This window comes from Anas platyrhynchos, chromosome 2 (genome assembly GCF_047663525.1).
Source record: "Anas platyrhynchos isolate ZD024472 breed Pekin duck chromosome 2, IASCAAS_PekinDuck_T2T, whole genome shotgun sequence".
Lineage (NCBI taxonomy): Eukaryota > Metazoa > Chordata > Aves > Anseriformes > Anatidae > Anas > Anas platyrhynchos.
The window spans coordinates 86707117-86732893 of record NC_092588.1 but is presented as its reverse complement, the minus strand read 5'-3'; the positions used below and the strand labels follow the sequence as shown (position 1 = coordinate 86732893).

Genomic DNA, 25777 nt, shown 5'->3' with positions numbered 1-25777 from the left:
ATACAAAAATACAAGCATTTTTCCTCTTTAAATGGTCTACCAGCTGCCAGTCAGAAATAAATTAATATTCTGGAAATGGAAGCTTCCTAGTTCTTATCTATCTGCTGCACATTCAGTTGCTGATATTACAGAGCTATTTCTAAACAAAGAACAATTAAGGTCATGGGGCTTGGAGACAAACGTGATGACTCTGCAACAGCAAACGTAAGGATACTAACTCCAGCCATACTCACACTGTCCCTCACTGCTCATTACTTTGGAACCTGAGCACACAAAAATTGTGTGAAACTCCAGCTTTTAGAATATGGGAGAAGTAGTATATTCATTAGCACCACAATTACACCATGTGTCTATTACACAAATATATCAAATATTTAATTTAATAAAAATTTAATACAAATGTACACTTCCAACTGCATCACCAGACTTTTGCAGCAAGCTGGAACCCAATTCTAAGAACATTTTTAACAAAAGAAAATCTTGCTACCTTTTTTCTTTATGAAAAGAAAAAAAAATCTGATTTATGGAGATATCATCATAATTTCAAAAGCCTCCTTGAAACATTGTTTACATCTCATCAGCACTAAAAGCTAGAATTTCAAGGTTACAACAAGTAATTATTTGTAGGTCTTTTTTTTTTTTTTTTTAATATCAAAGTTAACCTGTTATTTAAGATGTCTTAATAATATACTAAAATGTTATGGATTAATCTATGTCTAATGTTATCTGAGATTAGCATGTTGGACAAGAATTCAGCTTTGCAGGAAAACTGTCAATATTAACAGAGATGTTAATGATGTTAATGATGTTAATATTAACGTTAATATTAACACAGCAAAAAGGAATTCTCTGTGAATAATCCTTATATTTTCTAATGACAGTCTATTTAAATCTCATTATGATGGCTCATTTTACACAACAGAACTAAAAAGACGCTACATAAAAGAAAATAATATAGCATATAACATAAAAGAAAATAATATAGGTATTATGCTGCATTTTCCTATCACCTAAAAATACATTATTTTCCCTGTAATGTAATGATTGCTACTCATTTCATCTTTTAATGAGACATTAATAATGGCCTTTTAGTCAATTGATTATGTACAACAGGCTTGTTCTACATGAGTCTGTTTACAAAAAGAACTGTTTCTGAACCTGGCTCTGTTTAATTGCTTCTTATTCTTCTTAAAGAAGAATAGTCCTACCTAAACCTTGCAGCTGAAAAATAATAATAAAAATAACAATAACAATAATAATAATATGATATGATGATTATTAGCTGAATTTCTTTAGAGAACTTGGAACATATGTATATATAAAAAAAAAAAAGTTGGTAATTTCAAGACTTCAAACCTTCTTGAATGTAACTTATGGAAACATGTAAACTATAACTTTAGAAAAACATATCCTAGATTGTGAACCACCTGGAAACAGACACTCAACACTCAAAAACCACATCTCTGGAACACAGGAATGAGAAAAAATGAGGATAAAATAAAATTTATAGGTTAGTAACATCAGTCTTGAAGAAAGAGAATGCAGTATTTAGCACATGCAGGTGGAATACACCTTTTCAAGAACAGAAATGTAAGGGTTTTGTGGAAGGACCCAAGGGAATGGCATGGACATGTGTGAAGGGAATTTCAGGCTGGATGTTATGAAAAGGCTCTTCACCAAAGTTAGTGGTCAGGCACTGGAACTAGCTCACCATTGCAGTGACCACAGAATTGAGCCTGACGGAGTTCAAGAAGCATTTGTACAATGCTCTCAAACAGTTTGATTGTTGGGTGCTCCTGTGTGTAGCCAGGAGCTGGACTCGATGATCCTTGTGGGTCCCTTCCAACTCTGGATATTCTATGATTCTATGATCACTTTAATTTAATAGTCTTCATTAACTTGAACTAACTTAACTAACTTGAACTAACTTGAACTTTCAACTGTCCAATTTCATGCAGACCTGACAAAAGGACTTAGGCCTCAATGACATTCTGACCCTATAGGACTGTTAACAATTACTGGTTGGAGGAGAAAGACTGCTAAGAGAAAATCAGAGAAAATTCAGCTTCAGTCATCTCATCTGGCAGCATCCAAGTGGTCAACCAGCTGCCAGCTGGTTGACCTATTGTTATAACACCTATTGTTAAGTATCGGGACCACAGGTACTACATGGGACTACAATGGAGGGTATGGAAAATAACAGTGGAGTATAAATCTGAAATGAATTTGGGCAGTAGATACATTTGTATTTAACTAGCCAATGGAGTTATATGAACAAAACTGGATATTAGATGCTGTGTAGACTTTACTAGCACTTGCTTTTTCAGAGTTAACTGGAGTACCTTCATATAACATTCCTACTTAAACATGGTTGTGTACTTTTCATAAAATTACATGTTAAAAAAGTGAGGTCAAACAAATTATTTATGTAGGTAATTTCATGTTATGTCAATGCACTGCCATGAAACAATCAAGTTTCAACAATCAAGCTTCATAAAAATGTTTTAAGCCATGAATTGTATTTAAATTCTGCTTTATCCTAAAAAAAATGAGGTAGATGTACCAAACAACAAAATCAATAAATGGGATATCATTTTACTTGTAAAACTCCACTCTAAACAAAGCAACTCTGGATCTCCTACACACTGTGCAGACTGCAATCATTAGCCTTGATGTACAAAACATGTCAGTGGAAGCATCTGTCTAGTGTGATGATCTTGATGCAATCAGAATCTATTTGTCCTAAACAAAGCAAAACTTGCAGAATCTACTTATCTCAAACAAGACAATAGAGAATTAATTGAAGAAAAGCATACAGAAAATTCTTATGTAACTCAAGCCTCATAACACTGTGTCATCAGTAGATGGAACATTTTCTATCAGATTACTGCAATACATTTATGACTATAAACTTTGGGCCTTTAATTATCAGCCCAGTGGATGCATCAGTGGTAAAACCAATAAGATATGAGAGATGCTGATTATTGAAAAGCAAAGATCTTCCCTTGCAGAGCACTGTTTGGCAGCTTACATTATGTGGCTAGTTCATTTCTAACTAGACTCTCTAAAGAAGGGAAATCTGCAGTGATGAAACAAACAAACAAACAAACAAAAAACAGACAAACAAAAAAACCCACCACAGTATTGTACAAGATGCAATAAGTAGTTGATAGGCAAAATGTATTTGATATTTCAGGTTATGATCCTACTGAACTCACTATGCCTACTCCTGAGACATACTGCTGTGTTTTGCAAGTAGAATTTTTTAGCTATGCATCCTATTTCAGTGATTATTGTTACCATGTATTCACCTCTATTTAGGAACTACAACCATCATACTGATACATTTATACAGAAATGTTTCATGTTCTTCTTCACCTTCTTCACAGTCTTTTTGGTGTTTTGGAACATGTAGCTCTTATTTTGGTAATTTATTTAAAAGAAAGTCAGATGTATTTAGAGTCAGTACAGAAAAAATATAAATTCACATGAGCAGATAGATTTATAACCTCTATTTTTATGTTCTAATTACTTATTTGAAGTGTTGTTTTTTTTTTAACAGGGATCAAACCTGGCATACCTCAGTCCATATGCATCTCCAATGAACACTTATCTACCACAGCCAGAAACATATGATCTTTTAAATATATGCAGTAAATCATATTTCTAAATAAAACAAATAAAATAAGCACCAATCAGATGTGCTTCCCAGATTGTTCTGAAATAAAGTATTCATACAGTTAAGAGTCAGGTTCATAACCCACAAATATGGTAACAGAGAAAAGGAAACTAACCAAAAGAGAGTCTGCAGTTTAGCTGAGGCTCAGCCTGTCTCAGGGCTTATACACTTGATATATGCAGTTTTGGTTAGTACTTCCCTTGAAGCCAGAATTCTGACTGTGACAAACCTCAGTAAGTCCCATTTAACATCCCATCTAATAAGGAAATTGAAGAGAAATTTAACTGAAAAGCATGGCATACAAAGAAAGGAGAAGAAAAATAAGCAATGACATTATTTTTATTGCTGAAATACATATGTATTATTGCAATAAGTCACAATTGTAGGATGGGCTGAGTTTGATCCTCTGTGTTTTGATTCAGTATCATTAACATAATAGCTACTGTAATTTTGCAAAGGGCTTCAATTACACTTCCTGAAGAGAAGTAAAAAAGTAATGTTACGGCTATAGTTGTGGTATAGTAGTCTTATGTAAGGAAAGGTAAATTAAATGTTTGTACCCTGCAATACATGTTCCAGGATTAATTTGTTATTAATTGATAACATTTAAAAACTTTTTTTTTAACTTTAATTTGTCAAAAAAGAGTTCTCATTAGAAGAGAAATTATGTTTTATAATTTTCAAAGTTATGTTATGCAATTTTTAGAATCTCTTTAAATGTGAAGAAAATAATCTGAACATTTTATATTTCTTCCATTTCTGAGAAAATATTAATACAAATAAGAAATATATGTGCTAATGTGCCTTTCTAACTGTGAGTTAGTCAGCCTGCCAAAACCTTTCACACATAATAAAAGGAGCAGCTCTTGATACCTGGTACATAAGGATCCATTTGTCCCTGAGTATGCAGGAAACCTAGGACATTTTTTGTACTTTAACTGCTTTAGATGCTGTATTTGTTCAAAGATATCCCTTACCTTTTGTCTTTTCAATAGTTATGAAGTATTAAATAGAGTGAGGAATGTAATGATAATTCTGTGGAACATAAAACCAAATACACATTATTTAAAATTCGGTTTAAAAGGCTTTTCTGTGTGTGAGGCACAGAAAAAAATATTCATTCCTACAGTACTTTTAATGAGCCTTCTTACTGCTTGACCAGATTTTTCATAATGCATGCAGCCAGGAAGTTTTGTTTTTCCCTGGAGCTTCGTGATCTCTACTATTGTTTATAAATCTTCTCATTCAAATGGCTTAATGTCTTTCCCAGTGGACATACATATACCTAGTAGTCCTTTATGTTCTACAAGGGCTCCTGCCATGTCTGAGTCCAGATTACAATATTCTTAGTGGCCTTGAGCCAATCTGCAGAGAGTAGTTTAGCTATGCAATTTAATTCCAGAAGACTTAAATTGTCGACTGATTTCAGAATTCCTATAGGGCTCCAGCTGTTATGTCAGATCAATGTGCACGCAATAAGTTAGATAAAAATGAACTTCCTATTAGTGGTCCCATTACGATATTCTAACAAGAGTACTCTAGCATGTACTTTTTCATGCTAGAAAGCATATTTTTTACACATATGCATGTGAGAACATTCAGTTTGACATCAACATTGATGATTCATTTAACTAGGGTAAAAGCAGAATTCACTGCAGCTCAAAAACAGTGAACAGTTTAGGTTTTGATCATCTGTAATGTAAAAAATGATCTTAAAAGTTTTCAAGGGTATAGAGGAAAAAAAAACAGAAGAAAAAAATTGATAGATGTGTATGGAAGCAGCCAAATGTATGACAGATTTAAACTCTGAATGTGTTACCTTTTCTTATTTTGTACCATAGAACAAAATAATTCTCTTGTGGGATCAAAATTGTGCAGTTACTGCAATATACACATTCTAAAGGGACTGGAGAATAAACCACACGTGACAACGGTCTTCCTTTGTCACCCATCTCACACTTATCAGTGTTTAATTGAATAAAATGTTCAATGATTTTTGTACTTTGCCAATGCCATACCAACGTTTCATCTGAAAACATGATAAAACTGAAAAATATTGGTGAATTCAAACATTTCCTGAGATGCATTCTCTCCATGATTTTGAATATTAATTGGATTTCACTAACAGCTTATTACTTCACTGAAAATCAACGCGATTCTCAAAACAATTATATGCTGAAATTGTACATACTCTGAGGAAACCTGGGTGGATTGTCGTTGACATCAGTGAGTGTGATATTTACAGTTGTTGACCCTGACAGCCCTCCAACCTGCCCAGCCATATCTTTGGCTTGAATGACAACGGAATAATGCTCTCTGGCTTCCCTGTCCATGTTGTGCAAGGCAGTCCTGATGACTCCTGTGATGGAAAGAAAATAAACCAAAGAAAAATCAGGATTAGCTTGTTCTAGCGAAGGAAAATGCTGGACATAACCATTTGTTTCAGGAAAAAGCGGAGGAATTGGAGATTTTCTGGAAACAGAGCTTTTCTATAATCCAAATAAGCAGGCTTTATTTGATATTCAAGGTTAAAAGTCAATCAGTGCCTTCTGTGTGTGAACAAATAATAAATAATAAATAAAATTACATAACGCTATATGGAGATGCTTGAGAGTGATCCATTGTTTTTTGTTTTTTTTTTTTTATTATTATTATTTTATTTTAAATATAACAATGCCAGATGTGTCAATTTGTTTCAGGATAAGGAAAAAAAAATCTATGTTATACAACTATAATAGCATATTAATAACTAATCTAACTCATGTAACATTCATAAATGAAAGGCACATTGCTCAAATGCAGTGTTTTCTCATGTATTATCATTGTTTAAATATCTACTTAATAGAACTATTAATGAGAATTGATACCTCACTAAAGAAGCCACAGATTCCTTTATTTTAACAAAAGTTCATTTCTAAATAAAACCACTTACCTTTTAAAACTATTCCAAAACTATACCTTCTCATTCGACACATATTAATCACACACACTTGTCTTCATAAGTGTAACTTATGTAATACTTGTATGTAAAGTAAAAGATAAGTCTTTATTGGTTTTACTATTGTAGACAGAGAAAACTAAAACTGAGTAACCCTAAAATTCTATTTTCTTAACATTTAGTCAATGATATATGCACAAGCAAAGATGACAATAAGGGAGCAACAGCCAACCCTCTGGGCTCAGTTTCAATTACGGTGCATTTTTCACTCATGATGATGCCTGTAAATGGACTCCTACTAATTTCTTTAATCACAGTCTGACAGAACGCTCACAGAGTTCAGTAAAAGGAAATGTCAAGTCTTGCACTGGGGAAAGAATAAGCCTAAGCATCAGTACATGTTGTGGACAGACCAGCCTTAAGGCAGATTTCAAGAAAAGGATCTGGGGGGTCCTCATGGACAAGCTGGTTGTCCTTGAGGACATGTGCCCTTGCAACAAACAAAACCAACAGCATCCTAGCCTGCATTATTAAAAATGTTGCCAGAGAGGTGATAAACAAATATGTGAAATAATTTTATCAACATTAAATTTTCAAAAATCTACATTTGTAGTGTAACTTGGTTTTGGACTCTTAAATTGAGTGGATGTTAAAAGTAAGAAAATATACCATAGTATTATCAAATACTGTTTTGGGGTACATTTTAAACATATAACAGCTATTAAAACAAAGCAATTTAACTTGCTCTTATAGGCAATCAGCAGAACAGCATTATTTCCATGGTCTGTGATTCCTACAGTCTCAGATGATCTCAGAAGTGATTTCCAGAATGTTACTTTATTGTATATAAATTTATTTTATTAGTATTTATTCCATAAAACCAATTACATAAAACCAATTCCATAAAACCAATCCCAGAATGACGGAGATTGGAAGGGACCTCTGAAGATCACCTTATCCAACCCCCCTGCCGAGCAGGATCACCTAGAGCACTTTGTGCAGGATGGCATCCAGGAGGGTTTTGAATAGCTCCAGAGAAGGAAACTCCACAGCCTCTCTGGGCAAACTGTGCCAGTGCTCTGTCACCCTAACAGTTAATCATTGTTACATGTGAAATTGAAATTCTCATGTACCTTATACCATCGTTTCCCTTCTATTCTGAAAATAAATCATGCATAAATAAGTAGAACTATCCACAAAGAATAATATTTTAAAGTATTGATGAAGATTCAGAATTATTTTAACACACATTTGCACCATAAGTACGTACATATATTTATCAGAAGCTTGGATTCTGGACAAGCTAGCTAAAAGTAGTATACCAATACGTTTTACTTCATCAGTGTGTTTTTCTTTCATCCAGTTAGAAACAGCATTTCTTTTTCACAAACATCATTGTAATATACTGAAATTCACCATAACTTATACATACTACAATAGAAAGGCAAGGATAAATTGCATGAATTTTCATCAATATGCTTCAAAAAAAAATCTGCTCTCACTGTACTGAAATTTCATTTTGCTGGGAAACAAACAAACAAACAAACAAAACATGATAGAAAGTTTTAAAAGTCAAAATGTTCTGAAATTTTTCCTGACATTTTCCAAACAAATTGCTTCAACTTTTCACACTGAAATTATCTTTCTTGTTGGCACTTCTTCATTATCTGATACAATAGAAATCAGAGTTGAAACAGAAACCAAAAGTATTGTAATTTTTCATATTTATGTATAGTTATGTGTATGGAGGAAGTATGGGATTTTGAAAAACAGCACTTCAATTTCAATTTGAAACAGACCATAGTTCGCATACTGGAACATCTGTCTTCCATAGTATCCTCATAATTATACTAGTCACTTGAAGTTTTAAACTACTGTAAATGAACAGAAATTCCCCTGAATTGCATTTACTTTCTTCATTTTTACTCCAAGGGGTATGGCACTGAATCAATTATTGTAGACAGTTAATAATGACTTGTGAAGAGATGATTTATTTTTTAGCATCATATTCTTATTTTCTGAAAATATAGTATATTCGGATGGTATAGTACATTAAAGTTTTTTTATTCCAAAAACATGGATCTAAATTTTAGAATTAAAAAAAAACGTATTCAAGTTTGGGGTATGCTGAAGGAAATGAGATAAGGGAAGACTCACTCTCTTTTCTTGGTTCTGTATATGTACATACACCCTAAATTTATATAAATACATGAGGCGTGTAACTAGGTGCAGACCCTAATGCTCTATCCTTATTACTAGCACGTCCACAAATTGTTCTGGCAATATAGCTCTAAAATCATACAGAACTTCAATTTTCTCTAATGAATCCACAAGATGTATGGAGAGATACCTTCCTTGTTGTGTTTTTTGTTGTTGTTTTTGTTTTTGTTTGTTTGTTTGTTTGTGTTTGTGTTTTGTTTTTGTTTTGTTCTGTCCCCTCCCCACCCCCTAAGGTAATATGGAAAGTTCCTGCCCTTCCTATTAAAGTAGCAAAATTGCCCTAATTGCCCTTGAGTGTGTTGGCAGGGACTTCTATACATCACACAAGACAGGAAATTCATAGTAAAGTGGACCATCTCTCTCTCTCTAAAACTGTGAGGAAAGATCTTGAAAAAGAAAACTATCACAGACCTTTTAAATGTAAACACAGCCTCAGTCTTGCCTCATATTTGTTAGGCAGTAGTGCAACTGTTGCCTAATGACTTTTTATCTATGTTTTCAATATTTATTCATATTTATTAAGAAAGGAAAGCAAGAAGGAAAAAGCCAGATGCATTCATCATTATGGGAACACCCCACCCTCTTTTGAGTATTAAGGAAAGAATTTTTTTTCAGAAGTTTGTCAGTTATGTTAAAAAACACATACATTATGTGGAAGTTTAGAACTATTGGAGCACTTGTAAAGGATGCACAGCTCTAGACTTCTGGAATACAAATTTCCATCTTAAATTTATCTGGTACCTTTCTTCCCACCTGGACGGCTCCCCCAGAACACACTTTTAATTCAGATTTGTTAAAATTGTTAAAATTGATTTACGTCTAAATCACAGCGTTGTTTTCTTTTCTTTTTTTTTTTTCTCCTCTTTTTTCTCTGATAGTTTCTAGTCTTGGATTGCACCTTTTCCAATGTGAATTAATCTTTTTTGACTATAAGTGACGAGACACCTAGCTGTATTCAGGCTGAGATTTTATCACTACCTCTACTAATTACAACTTCCCTTCCCTTCCCTCCCCTCCCCTTCCCCTTTTCCTTCCCTTCCCCTTTTCCTTCCCTTCCCTCTTCCCCCTTTCCCCTTTCCCCTTCCCCCTTTCCTCCCCTCCCCCTTCCCCCTTTCCTCCCTTCCCCCTTCTCTCCCCCCTTCCCCCTTCCCCTTTTCCTCCCCTCCCCCAACTTCCCCTTCCCCCCTCCCCTTCCCCCTTCCCTCTTCCTTCTTCCCCTTTCCTTTTTCCCCCTTCCCCCTTCCCCCTTCTCCCTTCCTTTCTTTCCCAGATTACAACATTGGTGATTCATCTATGATTGGCTTGCTCAGGACTTTCTCCTCCAATATTTCTAAATTAATAAAACCAGAGCTGTTGTAGAAAGTCTTATAATTAGTCCTGTAATTTGCTGGCATCAGCAAATTTCCTCATGATGGTCATGCATTCATCTCAAAAACATCAGACAAAATTGAGCAAAAAGTATGTTGTGGGGACAAGCTCTTAAAAAATATCCATGTCTACTACTCTGGATAGATTCTCTTCTATCCTTTCACCCAACATCTTTAGATTCAGAAAAACACTGAAAAAATGTTTATTTTGACAAATTTTACATTTGTGTCCACCGAGGCTCTGCAAATACATTCTTGATACTAACTGTAGTTAATTCCTTTTTTTTTTTTCCCTCTCTAAGGCATCTGACAATTTATCTTTTTTTTTTCTTTTTTTTTTTTTAATCTGTTCTGTGGAGAACCATTTTACTTACATGTAAGAAGAGCTGCACAGAAGGCTTGACTGTAAAAACCCAGTGGGGGTGGGAGTTAGTTTCACCATCAAATAACGAAACTAATCTGTCATAGGCCAGTTAACTTTGTTAACTTTTTGTATCAAAATTTCCATTCTGCTGTTGGATCACGAGCCTGGTCAGTAGGGATTTTCTAAAGGGTCAGCAGGTCTTACTGGATCTTCCATATTCTAGTTTCTTATATGCCTGTCTTGTCATAAACAAAACCACTAAATGGTTCAAATATAATTTTAAATATCTATTTAATGACTGATTAAACGTGTGACTTTTAATAATTACTGAGGAAAGAGAACTATTACAGACGGTAATCTAATGAATATTATTTTTACTTTGTGAACAAAAGCCCTATTTCTATACTCGTTTTGCTTTTAGATATGTAGTTAGCTTATTTTACTTCAAATTAATATTCTGAATATAATACATGTATATATACTAAAGTAGTTTTAAAAATCTAATATTATCCTACCTTGAGAGAATTAGATACATCTCTTTTAAGAGAATGAAGTTGTGGTTTTTGTGAGTTTTTGCCTTTTAGGGCCAATACTGAGCAAGTACGAGTCAGCAGATGCATTTTGTTGTTCTTAAAATTTCAGAATCAACTTCAAATCTAGAAATTCCAATAGACTTTACCTTGGATTTACGATTTAGTCCAAACTATATATATATAAAAAAAAGGCTATATAGTAATTTTGGTCATACTCCACATTCTGAATGCTTCTATAACATAGTTGTATTTAATCTACCCCTTTGGTCAGATCTACTTTATATAGGTAACGTTATAAATTTTGTTCTTTTCCAGAGGCATCACTAGAGAACTACCTTCATTACTAAAAGTCAAAGCACTATAGAAATTACAGTTAGTAGTCTGTTTTCCTCTATGGTCATAATTACAGTACCAAAAGACACTACACCCTTTCTTTAGGAGAATTAGCACTGAAATAAAGAACATGAATACAGTGTTGAAATATTACTGCTGTAATAAAAGAGAAATTGCAGAAAAATAAGTAAGTTTCTAGAAAGAAAATGGTAATTTTTTTTTAATAAGTTCATTAAAATAATGTTTATTTGATATTAAAAAAAAAAAAAAAAGGAAAAGAAAAAAAAGAGGGGGTATTAACCAGATTGATTGTAATATAATGAATACCCACAGGGGAAAAAAATATAATTTACTATTACTGATTAAAGACTTCTCAAAAATTCTGATGAGTAACAGCCTGAATTTACAAAATGAAAAAATCTTCTGCCAAAGCCTCCTGAATTAAGGAATTTGAAGAAAGCTTCACTGATCAAATTGAAAATACACCAATTTATCTGGCAATTGCATGGATGCCAAATGTAATCATAGCACCTTCCACTGTTTTCATAACACAAAGCATAATCAAATGAATCAAATGAAGAATCAGCTGCTATGCTGCATGACAGCAAGCAGACAAGAAACACTGATCTGCCACATGCAATTGCTGCAAATCAAAGGAGTATCTGGAGTACCTACCACAGAAATGCCATAGCGACTGGCCACCCTATTTGGGCAAGAAGCTTTCATTCTTTCTCTCGCCAGTAGTTAGAGCATATGTACATGTCTTCCAGGTTTGTCAGTTCTGTTTCAGTTAGAATTGTTCACATGATTTTAAAGCAAATTTCTCTCAGCCTCTTGTAAGCTAGCTGAATCAGGACACTGCTATCAGAGATGTTTTTCCACTGAAGTGGTGTACTTGTCCCACTGACTTCAAAGTGTGACTACTTCCAAATCACTATGCTTTAGAAGAGACATTACCTGGATTTAGTGGTAGTGGATTGCTAGTTTATTCCACTCCAATTGTAGTCATTCCTGTAAACATCAACTTTTCATCCTGGCCCAGAAATCTGCATTCAAATCATCAGCTAATATAGCATTTAAACAAGACTGGTATTTTGGTGCAAATCTCTGTAACTAATCACATAAATAATCAACACAGCCTGTTGTGCTGATATTTCTATTTCTTCTACACACAAACTCTTGGTGTGACTCTATATGGCTATAAAGGTATGGGTGTTTTTCATTTGTTCTGTTGAGCTGTATAGACACAGGTCTTTACATTCAGAGGACCCTTGTGTAGGCTGGAAAGTAAACTTGACTTTATACGCAACTCGAGTGGTAGCTGTCATACTGTATGGTGGTAACTTAAAGTATGGTGTACAAATACTTTTTTCTGTGTTTGAAAGTAGCAGGGAATAAATAACTGTGATGAGTAGGACAGGTGCATATTATAGTACAGACAGAATGGAAATATATTTTAATAGAAACAGTGAAGAAGGAGCAAAATGAGGTGCTTCTGCCACAATGATACAGTAAAATACAGATTCATGAAATTAAGTTGGGTCCAGTATGACATGCAGCATCAACTCTGTAAATATTTCCTAGAGAAAGGAAAACAGGTTAAATTCATCTACACAAAACAAGAATGTGCTGGACTGTACAAAAAAAAAAAAAAAAAAAGTGGTCTTCATCTTCCAAAAATATGTACAGATTCTCTAAAAACAAAAGCCGGTGGTGGGCCATCACCACTTGGGAAATCCAAATGTGGGCAGCAAAGTCACTGGAAGCCACAAACCCAGCTGTTTCTTTTTCTGTTTCTTTGTTCAAAAAAGCAATTAATATATTTTCCAAACACATTACTATCAAACTCATTACATGGGTTAACAACTAATTATGCACAAATTTTGTAATTATTCAAAATCTCATAATTCAGACTGTTTTTAAGCAACTATGCCAATGGTTCTTGGAAAGAAATCTAAGAGCTTAGATTTTCATGTAGCTTATACAACCTGATACACCCACTGTAAAACCACATTCTTCCAAATAACTAAGCTACTCAGGTTTAATGGTAAATTCTTTATATAATGGATTCACTGTGTTAAAAGCCAGACGAGACCACCACAGAGCTCAGGCCATTAACAGAACTAGCACTGTACTGAACCTAGTGGTTTGATTTTGGCTAAAGCACATCCTCCTGAAAACATGTAATTTTGAACTGAAATGATCAAGAAGTAGAAAATATCACCTATTTTCTCAAGAGAATATCCCTGTTCTTAATCATAAAGTCAAAGGTCTGCCCTTTATTTGGTGGTGTGCAATTTCTAATTCAAACTTCTGACTTTTGTTATCCTCTCTCAGAAAACTAATTTGTTCCCTGTACTTCCCTTTGTAAAGATACTGCTCTATTCTCATGAAGATAACCTTTCTAACAAAATGGTAAAAATGTGTCACATTTTCTCACTCATAATGTAGTGTTATTTCCTCTTTTCAGCTTTCCAAAATTAAACAGAGACAAATGAAATTAACATTGATATGTCAATTCTTTGTACGCACACACACACACACACAACAGGTACCAACATCTGACGTAAACTTAACCTCTCTAACCATTTGTAATGCATAAATATATTTAAGAATTGTATTAGTGTTTTTTGTTTGTTTGTTTGTTTGTTTTATTGTTTTTGGCTCGATACTGTCTTGGTAGCTCATTTTGAGCTGCTTTACACTAATTTTATGTAGTTATGGTTCTTCTGGATACATTTATACCTCCCTCACTACATCACTTCTATTATAAATTCCCGATCTCTAATAGCAGGACATTGCATTTATTGCGCTGAGTGGCTCAGCTTATCAAATATTCTGCCTGAATAAGCTATTTTCATCTTTATTCAGCATTATGCCATTTTTCCATCATTCAAAAATTTTATCAGCAATAGCGTTATTGCATCAGAAAGTTGACTAGAGTTGGTCTCACACTAATTCCTTTACACCTCTGGTGGCATCTCTTTCTTTCATGATGATTCTGCATTGCTGACAACTTCTTGCTACCTCCCAGGTAGCCAGTTCATGTACTTTTAATATGTGCTTTGTTTCTACTAGTTAATGCTATATATTTAACTAGAATGCCATGTGGCATGGCAGTTACATTTTTTCAGTGTAAGTTGTCATGAAACAAAGTAATTGGGTTTCTTTAACATGACGTATTATACAGAAACACATACTAAAAAGTGTTATTGCTTTTTCTATTTTTACCAGCTGATTTTTTCTCAACTAATTTACTTTATTTTGCCTAAATTTTCCAGCCTAATGTTACAGACTTCTTTTTGGTTGTCCTTTCAGAAAATTGACACACATTTACATTCTGCAAATGTTCTGGAATTTTCCTAGTAAATCAGGATATAGTTAAAATTAACATTGGTGAGACCAGAATTTCATTAGCTAGGTATTTTTCCCCAAGCAGATGTGACACAGCATTCTTCACAGCTACTGTGAAGATTGTATGGTGTGAAAAGCAAATAATTCTGTTTCTTTCCAAATACAGCATGGATCTAACTTTTTATTCTGTATCATTCTTAATAATTTTGTTATCTTCATCCAGTTATGATCCTATGATCCTATCATTGCCATTTTCCTTTTTATCTTTCCACCCCTTCTACTTGAAAAAAAAAAAAAAAAAAAAAAAAAAAGTGTCCTAAACCCATTTAACCCTGTCATTCAAAGATTCTTAGTTTCCATTGCCTTCAGTTTTCTTTATGAATGTTATCCACTTCATAATTTCTAGTTGCTGAATTTTCTTACCTACTTCATTGTTCAGGGAGAAACTAAACTTTGGAACTAAGGTCTTTAAAGGTCTCTTCCAACCCAAACCATTCTGGTTCTATCATTCTCAGATTCTATGTATACCTCCTAGTTTGAGGACTGGACAATCATTATGGTTCTTCATTAGTCTAATCTTCTTTCTAGATGATTCAATATTCCAGGGTGATATTTACAGGTAAATTGTGAAAATTCTGCCCACTTTTTGATGTGCAGATTTGCAAAAGAGTTCACAAAAGAGCTAATAAAGGGCCAATTCATCCATTTTTGTTATTCATTTATCCAATGTCCAAGCTGTTTATTTAAAAAAAAAACATTGCACAATTACTATGAATTTTCAGACAGCAAAACCATTAAATGTTCTTTTAAGCAAATCCCCTGAGTGTGTTGAACCTCTCCTAAAATTGCTTCTCCATTATTGAAGATTGTATTATCGTCCACGAAAAAACTTTAAAAGATGAGGAATGGAGGAGTAGAAGAAAGCCTCAATGACAGACATTGACATGAATAAAAGTATTTATGTGTCTATAAGCAAAAGGTTCTCTGCCTAGGTATGTATGATTAAATCATTCCATTTAAAACACAAGCTACTTTAGTGGTTTTGCACTGACTAGTGTTATTTCCTTGGAACTGAATCTGAATTAGTGGCATTTCTATAGCTCTGAAGATACAAATAGTTAGGAGAAAACAGGGCTGAATGGTCAGATTCTCCAACTTAAATGAGAGAGCAGACAAATTTTGATGTGTTCCTGTTAAACAGTAGGCATGTGCCTTGGGTAAAGAAATGTGAGATAAGCCTACAGAAGTATGATGTTCCTACTGTGCTGAAAATTAATGACAATTCAGATAAGAATTTATTTAAAACCAATAAAGAAACTGTACCTTAATTAGGAAAAAAAAAAGATGCTTGCAGAAAGCTGAATGGTGGCTGTATGATATAATTATTGAAGTATTTTGCTCAAGGTAACTATGAGAAATACATAGATACAGATATATAAAACTAACAGATTACTGTAATGCTGCTTAGCTAGTGAATAATTCTCCATTACGGATTACTTGTGAGGAAGGCAAGCAGAGGGACCAAGTAATTGATGTGCACGTGAAGATAAGGCAAGGGCAAAGAACATTGGAAAGGAGGATATTACTCATTAATGACGATTTCTTCACAATACAAAGTTCTTAGGGTTGCATTTAATCCTTGGTGAAAAAGGAACAACCTTACGATACATGAGATGAACAAAACAAGCAAAAAGGGGATGAATTCAGTAACCCCTGAACATGGCAGATGGGAATTAAGTACAGGAATCTTCTCAAACGAAATCCCATTTGACAAGAAAGAGCTTAGAACTATCTGAAGACTGACTTACATTGACTTATATGCTTATATTCACCAGCTTGGAAATACCCCTCTCTTAAAACAGAAGTAATATGGACTACCAGTATCAAACACTGCTTACTGTAATGCCAGCTGCCTACCTATATACCTACATTTTAATATATAGTTTGAATGAAAATGACAAAATAACTGAAAGTTCAAGATTAATGTTGGTAATATTTCACTCATAATCCACAGCTCCCTATTACATTTTTCATAATGGAAAGGAAAATAAAGATGGATACAGAGTTGACTTCACATTTCTCATCTATTATTTTAAATTAGAATCCTGTGCAAATTAAATTTAATTTTTGTCTTTAATAGTCACATGAGAATATATCTAAATAATTTGAGATAATTAACATAGTTGCATTGTGGTTTCTTTTCAAAGCAGGTCATTTTGATAAGAGGGACAAGAAGACGGTGATTATAGGCATGACAAAAAAGCTTTAAAATAGGGTCAAAATAATGTCCATCTAATTAAAATTAAATGTAGCACACAATCTTGGAAAGATTCCACACTTGAACAAAATTTCATATGCTGGCTAATTTAATTAAAATTGACAGACAGTGTCTAGACGACATATAATTCAGTTTCTCTGTTAGTGAGAAAGCTTGCTTAGCCAACAAACCAAGTGTTTACATAGTTGCACCCTTTTGTCTCCATGAGAGACAAAAGGGTAATGTACTTACGACCCATGAGCAAGCCACTTAACCTCAGTGCGTCACTGACCCATGTGTAACACGTTAAGGACCTTACAACAGTACAGCATAATAATAGATAATTATTATAAAGCACTTAGAATTCAACTTTACTCAGCATTTAAGTATGCTTATTCATAAATTTCAAGTGAAGATATAATAAAATAAGATTATTTTGTATTGACTAGTGTCAATACAAAAATGAAAAAACTTTTTCCATGTATAAGCTAGGTACTTGAATAACAATAAAAGCATTCACACTTCAAGTGTTATGACTGTGGCCATGCAAGCTAATGACTATTCAAAACAAAATCATCAAATTCAACCATTGGCAAAACACAATCAGCACACATTCTTCGCTTTAATACACCCGAATGTAACTACACACACACATATATACACACACACACACACACACACACACACGAGTGACAACAAGTACCCTACAAGTAAGATTAATTGATTTGCTTACCAACTTAAAAATAATAATAAAAAAAAAAAAAATAGAAAGAAAGATAACTATTATTTTCTGGGGAAAAAAAAAAAAAAAAAACCTATAAATTTACTAAACACTTAGTACTTGTAACAAAGTTCCAGTCTGTTGGAAAAATGAAAAAAAAAAATAGTTCAAACTCCACACAGAAAATATGTAAGAAATGCAATACAAGTAAACAGAACACTAACTAAAGAACCACAATAGACCAAAACAAATACTTTCAAATGCTGAAAATGTGAAAATTAGTCATATCACAGTTTTCATAACCTTCTGATGTACATTAAAAAAGATTGTGATTTCATACAGATAAAATTTAAAGATATCCTATAATATTCATGTTCACAAATGTTATTTTATTTTTTAGACCAAACACGCACAAAACCTTTGTCCACTAGGCGACATAATAGGTTGTTATTGATGTTATAAATGAGGTCTCAACTCAATCTGAATTTTGTAATATTTATGAAACAAGTATTTCTAAAAGGTGTAAAAGGCAAGTAAACAGCACTGGGAGTGCAGGGAGTCTACGCTCCAACATGCACACACGAACATCAAACATTCTAAATATACAGAACATTGCTTTACATACTAAACCCGAGCATGTACAATCAGGAAAGGTAACAAACAATCCTTTAAGTTCCATAACTTACTAAAATCAAGTACGCCTATACATATTCACGATCAGAAAAGGTAACAAACAATCCTTTAAGTTCCATGACTTAACAGTCTCCATTTTCCACTCCTTTTCTTGATTACAAACAAGTCTCCATTTTCCATTCCTTTTCAACAATATGTCTTGCTTTAAGTTGTCAAGCAACTCGACCTTCGAGCCTTATGTATCCCATTCTTCCTGGATAGAAGAAAAGCATATCCATCTCCTTTTCAAGGCCAAGAGGCCTGGGTCAAAAGGCACGTCCAGGTCAACAGGGGGCGTAACAGCAAAGGCCTTCGATGGCTGTAGCAGCAGAGGGGCCCATGGCGTAGCAGTCGGATCAGTAAAGGAGCCCGCAGCTCCCTCACTATCTGGCAAGCCACACGTTTGTGATTGTGGCTCCACATGGCTCTTTAAGGCCTCAGAGACTGCTCGCCAGGTGCCGAGCAATCCCACTGCAACTTTGTCGTTTTTAGTTGCAGAGTCCCACACCTTGACCTCAGTTTGGTCCCATATTTCAGGATCATAAACTGTCCAATTGTTATTAAGGAGAATAAGCTGTAAGGTTACCAGGACAGTCTTTGTTCCTAAGGACCTATGATTCCCCATAATGCGCAGCTGCTGACCAGCGAGAGGCAGTTGTGTGCACAGGTCCGCTTCTCTCAGCTCGAGCTTCTCTCCAGCTCCAGTATGCCCATTTCCAGCTTCTCTGAGCAGGTTGCTGAGTCTGGCTGAACCTGTCTTCATGAGGCGATCAGTGTGCCTGTTCCCGTCCTGGTCTCCATTCTGCCAGCCTGTTCCTCTTCACTTCTTTTTCCTGCTTCTTTATTGATGTAACTTCATCGTGTTGCCTTTTTCTTTTTTTATCTTGAGGACAGGCTCCCCTCTTATACCCTTCACTCCACAGCAGTTCTTTTCAAAACAACTTTTCATTGGTCAAACAACTTTGAATATAACAACAGCAAACACCCAGAAACATCCATGCCTTTAGGGCTGGAGAACAAGAGAACCATCTGGAGAACAAGAAAACTGCATGGAGTCTCCTGAATCACCCTTCTTTGTTCCCTCTAAACTCTTTTATATTCCTGATGGCCTCGTCATTAAGAGTCTAATGTTATCTCAACCACGGGGCTTTCCAACCCCCATGGCCACGTTCCCAAATCTCCCCCTTCTTTATTAATATCAACCATTTTCTCAACACGAATTACCACTCCATATATAACATCGACTTCTGTTGAGATTCAGTCAGGATCTATTGATTTGAGAGTTACATACTCACCTAGTAAAAGAAAAGATAAATCTCCACCTAGAGGTACAATAAATCTTAAAGTTGGCTGAGAACTGAAGTCTGTATTATTCCGTTGCTATACGTGCATTGCTATCAAGAAATTAACTACTAGTTTGTTGAGAAGAGACACCCTCGTGGTACCATAAACTAAAGAGCATCACAATTAGGTCACACAAAACAGAAAATTACTTCGCTGCCTGAGAGCACACCGTTTTAGAAAATTATTTCAATTTTGATTTGACTGAATATATTATTCTGCAAGGTGATCACCCTCTGTCTCAGTATGAAAACCTGTTGATGTTGAAACTGAAGCCTGTCTGTATTTGAAATTATTCCAAATTTACACAAAGCACAAATTTGAAAACACAAGAGTTTTCCCTTAAAAGCTCACTGGACACAGACTTTCTTAGGAATAATGTCATATATATCTAGTCATCAGCCTTGGGAAAGCCAGGACATTGTGACAGATCCCAAATATATTATGAGGAAAGATATGCAACCTTATGAACCATGTCACGAGTACCACAACTTATTATATACAACATATAATACAAACTCCTAAGGTGGGTGCTGAAAAAAGTTAAAATCAAAAGATCATCTTTGCTTTTCCTCTTCCTACCTACCATTCTCATCTACAATCACAGGAAAACACATGAATAGCCTTCATTTTGCACCTCCAGATTTCAAATATTTGAGAAAATAATGAAATTTATCTACTTAAAATTTGATTCAGCAACTAGCTTCCTTAATTGCACTGAACTATGATCCCTTTCTTATGAACACAAATTTGTATAGTTCCATAACAAATGCATAAATATGCCTTTTAAAGCCCAGTGTAGATGACTTAAAATACACAAATCCAATTAAAGATTATGTACCTTTGTAATTTGTACCTTTTAAGTGCCTCAAACTTTTATACTGTTCACTTATGCACTGGCAACGTAACACTATAATATTTCAAACCTGCACTGAATCAACATCAGCTGTTAAAACCTCCTACAACATTTCATCTTGGCCGAAGATGAAGGCTCAAAATACATATTTTTTTTAATATTTTTTTTAACAGATAGAATCATTTGGGAAGATGTCAAAAATGAAATAAAAATACTTGTAAAATTCCACCTGCCTTTTAAAAATAAGATTCTCCTAAGAATTACACTTTCAGTGAGTCTACTTGTCTAGATAATTCGTGATCTACACAGGGCAAGAAAACAGATCAACAGCAATGGTATAGTATTTTCCACATTTTCCCTTCTCTAGAATCATATCCTGTGCAAATATTTGCCTCATGTAGGCCTGGAATGAATCAAGAGTGGACTTTAATACTTCCTGTCTGTCCTTTTCAAAGGATATAGAATTTCCTAAAATCATATCTATTTTCTCTATTTCTTATCAAAAAACCCACAGCAGGATGACATAGACACAAGATAATACGACTGAGTTGCTTTACCATTTAGTACAAAGTCAATGGTTTTTTATCAAATTTATGTTCTAAGTAGTGATGGGAAAGTTCTTTGAAACATATTGAAAAGAAGCTGTGAAAAGATCATTAGAAAATAAACTTTCAATAAAAGTCACTTTCAATGGCTGTGTTCCTTAACTGGTTAACCTTACGTTAGACTATTAATGTACCTTTCAAATATTAATATTAATATTAATATTAATATTAATATTAATATTAATAATAATAATAATAATAATAATAAAGAACATGATTCCCTCATCTGGCAACATTTAGGAGGGATAAAAATGCTTTTAAAAGTTCATATGGAAGTAGGCTGTCTATTAAAAAAGCATTCCTTCATGTTATTTAAGTACACATCCAAAGGCTAAATTATTATTCTTGACCAAATAGTGTTTGAACACTACATCATGAGCTACTTAAAAGTCCTTTATTTCTAATTAACATGATAAAATAAAACAAAGATTCAGGGAACTATACCTGTTTGTGCTCCATATGTCTTTCACCATATTTCTTTAATGAAACAAAACACAGAAACACACTATTTTCCTGGTGTTTTGTTGTTGTTGTTGTTGTTGTTTGTTTTGTTTTTTTTTTGGTGTGTATCTTGCAGAGGAAGTCTTTCCTCTAAGCTCCATCTAGAATAGCAACTACTTCTTTCCATGTGTAGCTCAGTTTTCTACCTCTCTAGAATGACCTGAGGTAATATAAAACAGTGTACCTAAAGCAATTTACATGTACCTACATACACAGTAGCTCATATTATACATATATATGTATATATTTTATTTTTTTTAATGGGCATTTCATCTCATGTAACAGACTAGAACCTATAAAAAGCCATGGGATCAGGCCATACTGAATCCTAATCTGAGTGGACAGGAGCTTTCCTTGTGCAACAAATGTAGCAATTATGGCTTGCCACATTCAGAACTGCAGAATGTTTTTCTAGTCCACTCTTCTTAAAATCTTCTTAAAGTATATATATAATGAAGGTGATCAGGAGCTCACACTGTCGATCTTGATCCACTATAAATCCACATACTTCAAATAAAGATAATGAAGCTATGTTGATTTACAACAGTAAATAATCTTATCTTTTATTTTTAGGCAAAAAGCTTCTTACCATGATTAGGACTAAGTTGTCAATATAGTACTCTAGTTGAGTTTTCACTCTGCAGGTGTTTTATGGCAAGGGGCGCTCACATCAGGGAAGACTGACTGCCTTTATGAGCATGGTTGCTGCTATAGCTTCTGAAAATCTAGCCAATAATGACATTTTTTATACCATAATATTTCTAAAATCACACCTGAAGAAGAAAGATAAAACACATTTATCCATGGATCCATGGTGTTAAGGTAAATGTTAAGAATAGGAGATGCAGAACTGTATGCCTATTTGAGCCATTAGCTTCCTCTTTAGGAATAGTCAAATCAGTTCATATTTCTTTACTTTTACTCCCTATCCTACATTTTCTTTCATGTCTATTTTAGACTATTCTGAGTCTTTTACCATCTTGCCATATTGGAGAAAACCGAGCATGTAAGTGAACTCCAATATCTGCTATGGACACAAAGTAGTGGTCCAATACAAAACAGGCAATAATTATAGAAAGAGACTTTACAAGAATTTTGTACAAAAAAAAAAAAAAAAAAAGTACAAATAATTTGTACAAAAAATTTTTACAAGTAATTTCTGTTGATGAAAGTCTTGTTAGGAAATTTAGAACTGCATCTTTTGAGAAAAGTTGTAAATAAAACAACAGTGGGAAGGTAACTTGAAGAAAATTTTGACTCCCTAACATTCAGATATTATAAAGTACCCTGAACATTGGAAATTAAATAGGTATAAGATGGGAAATACCTGCAAAGTATAATGTTTTTCCTGGATGTTGTATAGTTATTAGCTAAACCTAGATGTAATTCCCAGGGAAGTGAAAATTAAAATGGAACATGTGTACTTTAAGCATTTAATATTTGAATAAATATCAAAAAAAAAAAAAAAAAAAAAAAATTGAGAAGCTCTGCTGGTTATGTTAGAAAACTTAAGCTCCAACATATAAATTTCTAGAAAATGGTAATGGTGCATAGTGCATATGCATATATATGGTGCATGGTGCATAGCTTTAGCACTTGTAGAGGTTGACCATTTACATCCACAATATCTTCTTAATTTTGATTAGGACTTATAGCACACTTGTAAAACTCATTTTTACTAAAGAACAATTTCCTGCACATAGGACAACTGTCATCCTGACCTCAGAGGATATAGTATCCTACTAAATACTTTTTAATACTTTCCAAAACTTAGTAAGAAAAAAATACTCCGAATGTTAAAGTCTGAACAGTAAACCTCAAAAACATATTTTGACATGCATAAAACTTTTGCATGGTGATCCATTACAGTAATACAATATCACTTAGATATTTTATGTACTGTGTTGCAGAAACCATTTACAAGAAGGCTGGAGAACATACTTTTATTATTCTTCTTAGAAGGTGTCATTTATCAAATGGACAAAAGTGCATATATTCTCAGAATCTTAAGATAATTTAATGGGATATACATATATAGTTTGCAAAGGATACAGCTATATCACTGTGCTTTCAATGAATTAATATATTTTTCATGAACAAGTTTTTAAAAGCTGTCTCCAAGCATTAGATCTCTTATTTTTTGAAATACTCTGAAAAATAAAAATAATAATAAAAAAAAAAATTGCAAAACAGTTTCCTTTACATAATAGCAAGGCACTGTAGATGAAAACAGTAATTTTCAACTATAATGCCTGAAAGCAGTCATTTGAAAGCATGGCCTCAAAGTATGTATGCCTGCTTATCCTTGAGAAATCATACCTAGTACTGGGAAATGAAATTTCAAAATATTGACTTTGCCATTAGTTCCTAGTATCTAAAAGACTGTTTTTTAGAAGAATACAAGGGACGAGTTGAAACATTCTGTCTTACTGTTTGAAGCAGGGAAAAGTTATTAGCCTTGACAAACCCTACAGTTGGAAATGGAAGAAATGGGGCTTCCATCATTTATTATGCCACATCCTGGATGATGTTACCAATCAGCAGCAACTCTTATTAATTTTATCATTTATGACTACATGAATAATATTGGCAAAGCTGTTATCAGTACCCACAGTAACATAGTCCAAAGAGACTCAGTGCATGACTGCTGCAGTTCATACACAGAATACAATTACATTTGGATTTCAGGAAAGGTGCTAGGCTCTAGACTTGACAGAAACATGTCTTCCCTTGCAAAATCTGTGGTTCTAGCTTCACACATTTTATAAGTTTTCACAGTTTATTTGAGCTTTACATACCTAACACAGAAGGAACCTAATTTACAGTCCTCTCAGTTCCTGGAGACATCCTTAAAAACTATTCCTAGCAAAGAATGGAAGACATATCCATGTATGATAGCCCCACAGAAACACTACTACACTATGAATTTTGATAAGTCTTTCAAAATGGAATATTCATTTTTCTATTGTGATTATAAAGGCATATAAAAAGACTGACTTGTCGTTACCTGGGCTTTATTAATTAAATCCATATTCTGAAATGGCAAAAAGAGCATCTTGGTAATTAAAGATCTGTTTATTGAATGTAATATTTAAAGGGACAAAAGGAGCAGCAAACAGTAAGAAAATATGTGGAGAAATTAACCTGGTTTCAAACTCCAAAAAGAATTTAATTTTTTACCTCTCTGCATATAATATTTTAAAGGTTGAATTCTAGAGCTTTATGCTAGTCCTATGAACTATTCACAACCTGGAGTCTTGGTTCTGCATGTTGTACTACAGAGGACTTAAATCTGAAGTAGAAGAACATTTCCTAATTATTCTCTGGCTATCGGTATCAAAAAATAAACAAAGAAACAAAAAACCCTGTAACCACTTGCCCAAACATTCCATTTTGCTTTCAGAAGTGTTTCAGAGCCCTACTGAATCTCCTGACAGCTGTGTTCTAACTGTCTTGATATCTGCCAGTGTGGAACACAATAATGTGAAGATTATCTACCTCTAAAGACTTCTTTCCAGGACCCCTGCAGTCTCTGACATTAAACAAAATTTCTTATGCAAAAGCATGCCAATCTTATAATTTATAAGTGTGTCCACTTGGAAGACAAGCATGACCCACAGCAGCTGGACATCAGAAGGAACCCCTCAGCATGAAATCTAATGAATAATCTAAATCACTTAACAAGGATTCTAACCCACATTTTATGAAACTTTATTTTAAATGTCCTCAGAAATAATTGCTTGAAATGGTTAGGAAAAACACTGATGACTGTGGTAGTCATGTCTGACAAGGCTTGCTATAGCAGTGTATGCATTAAATTTTAAAAATGCAAACACTGCACATTTGAAAACTGAAGGCCAGCTGAGTCCTGCTTGATGAGTGTTCCAGTGGAAAGGGACTGCACAAGACCTCACAGAATTGTATATGTAGTGTGTGTCAGTGACTTCCATATATATTTTTTTTCAGAAATAGTTGTGTGTTTTTTTTTCTTTTTTTAACTAGCCGCCCTGCTCGCCCAGGCTGAGCAGACCCAGGT

At 34.0% G+C, this 25777-nt stretch overlaps 1 protein-coding gene across 8 annotated transcripts in view; it reads right to left on the bottom strand.

Moving 5' to 3' along the window:
• The window catches only part of CDH18 (cadherin 18), a 557694-nt gene that overhangs the window by 71886 nt on the left and 460031 nt on the right, over window positions 1-25777 (bottom strand). For all 8 annotated transcript variants that reach the window (XM_038175177.2, XM_038175183.2, XM_038175184.2 and 5 more), the window contains one exon: window positions 5871-6038. In XM_038175177.2, the coding sequence (XP_038031105.1) occupies window positions 5871-6038 (168 nt within the window). The remainder of the gene's footprint in view (window positions 1-5870; window positions 6039-25777) is intronic.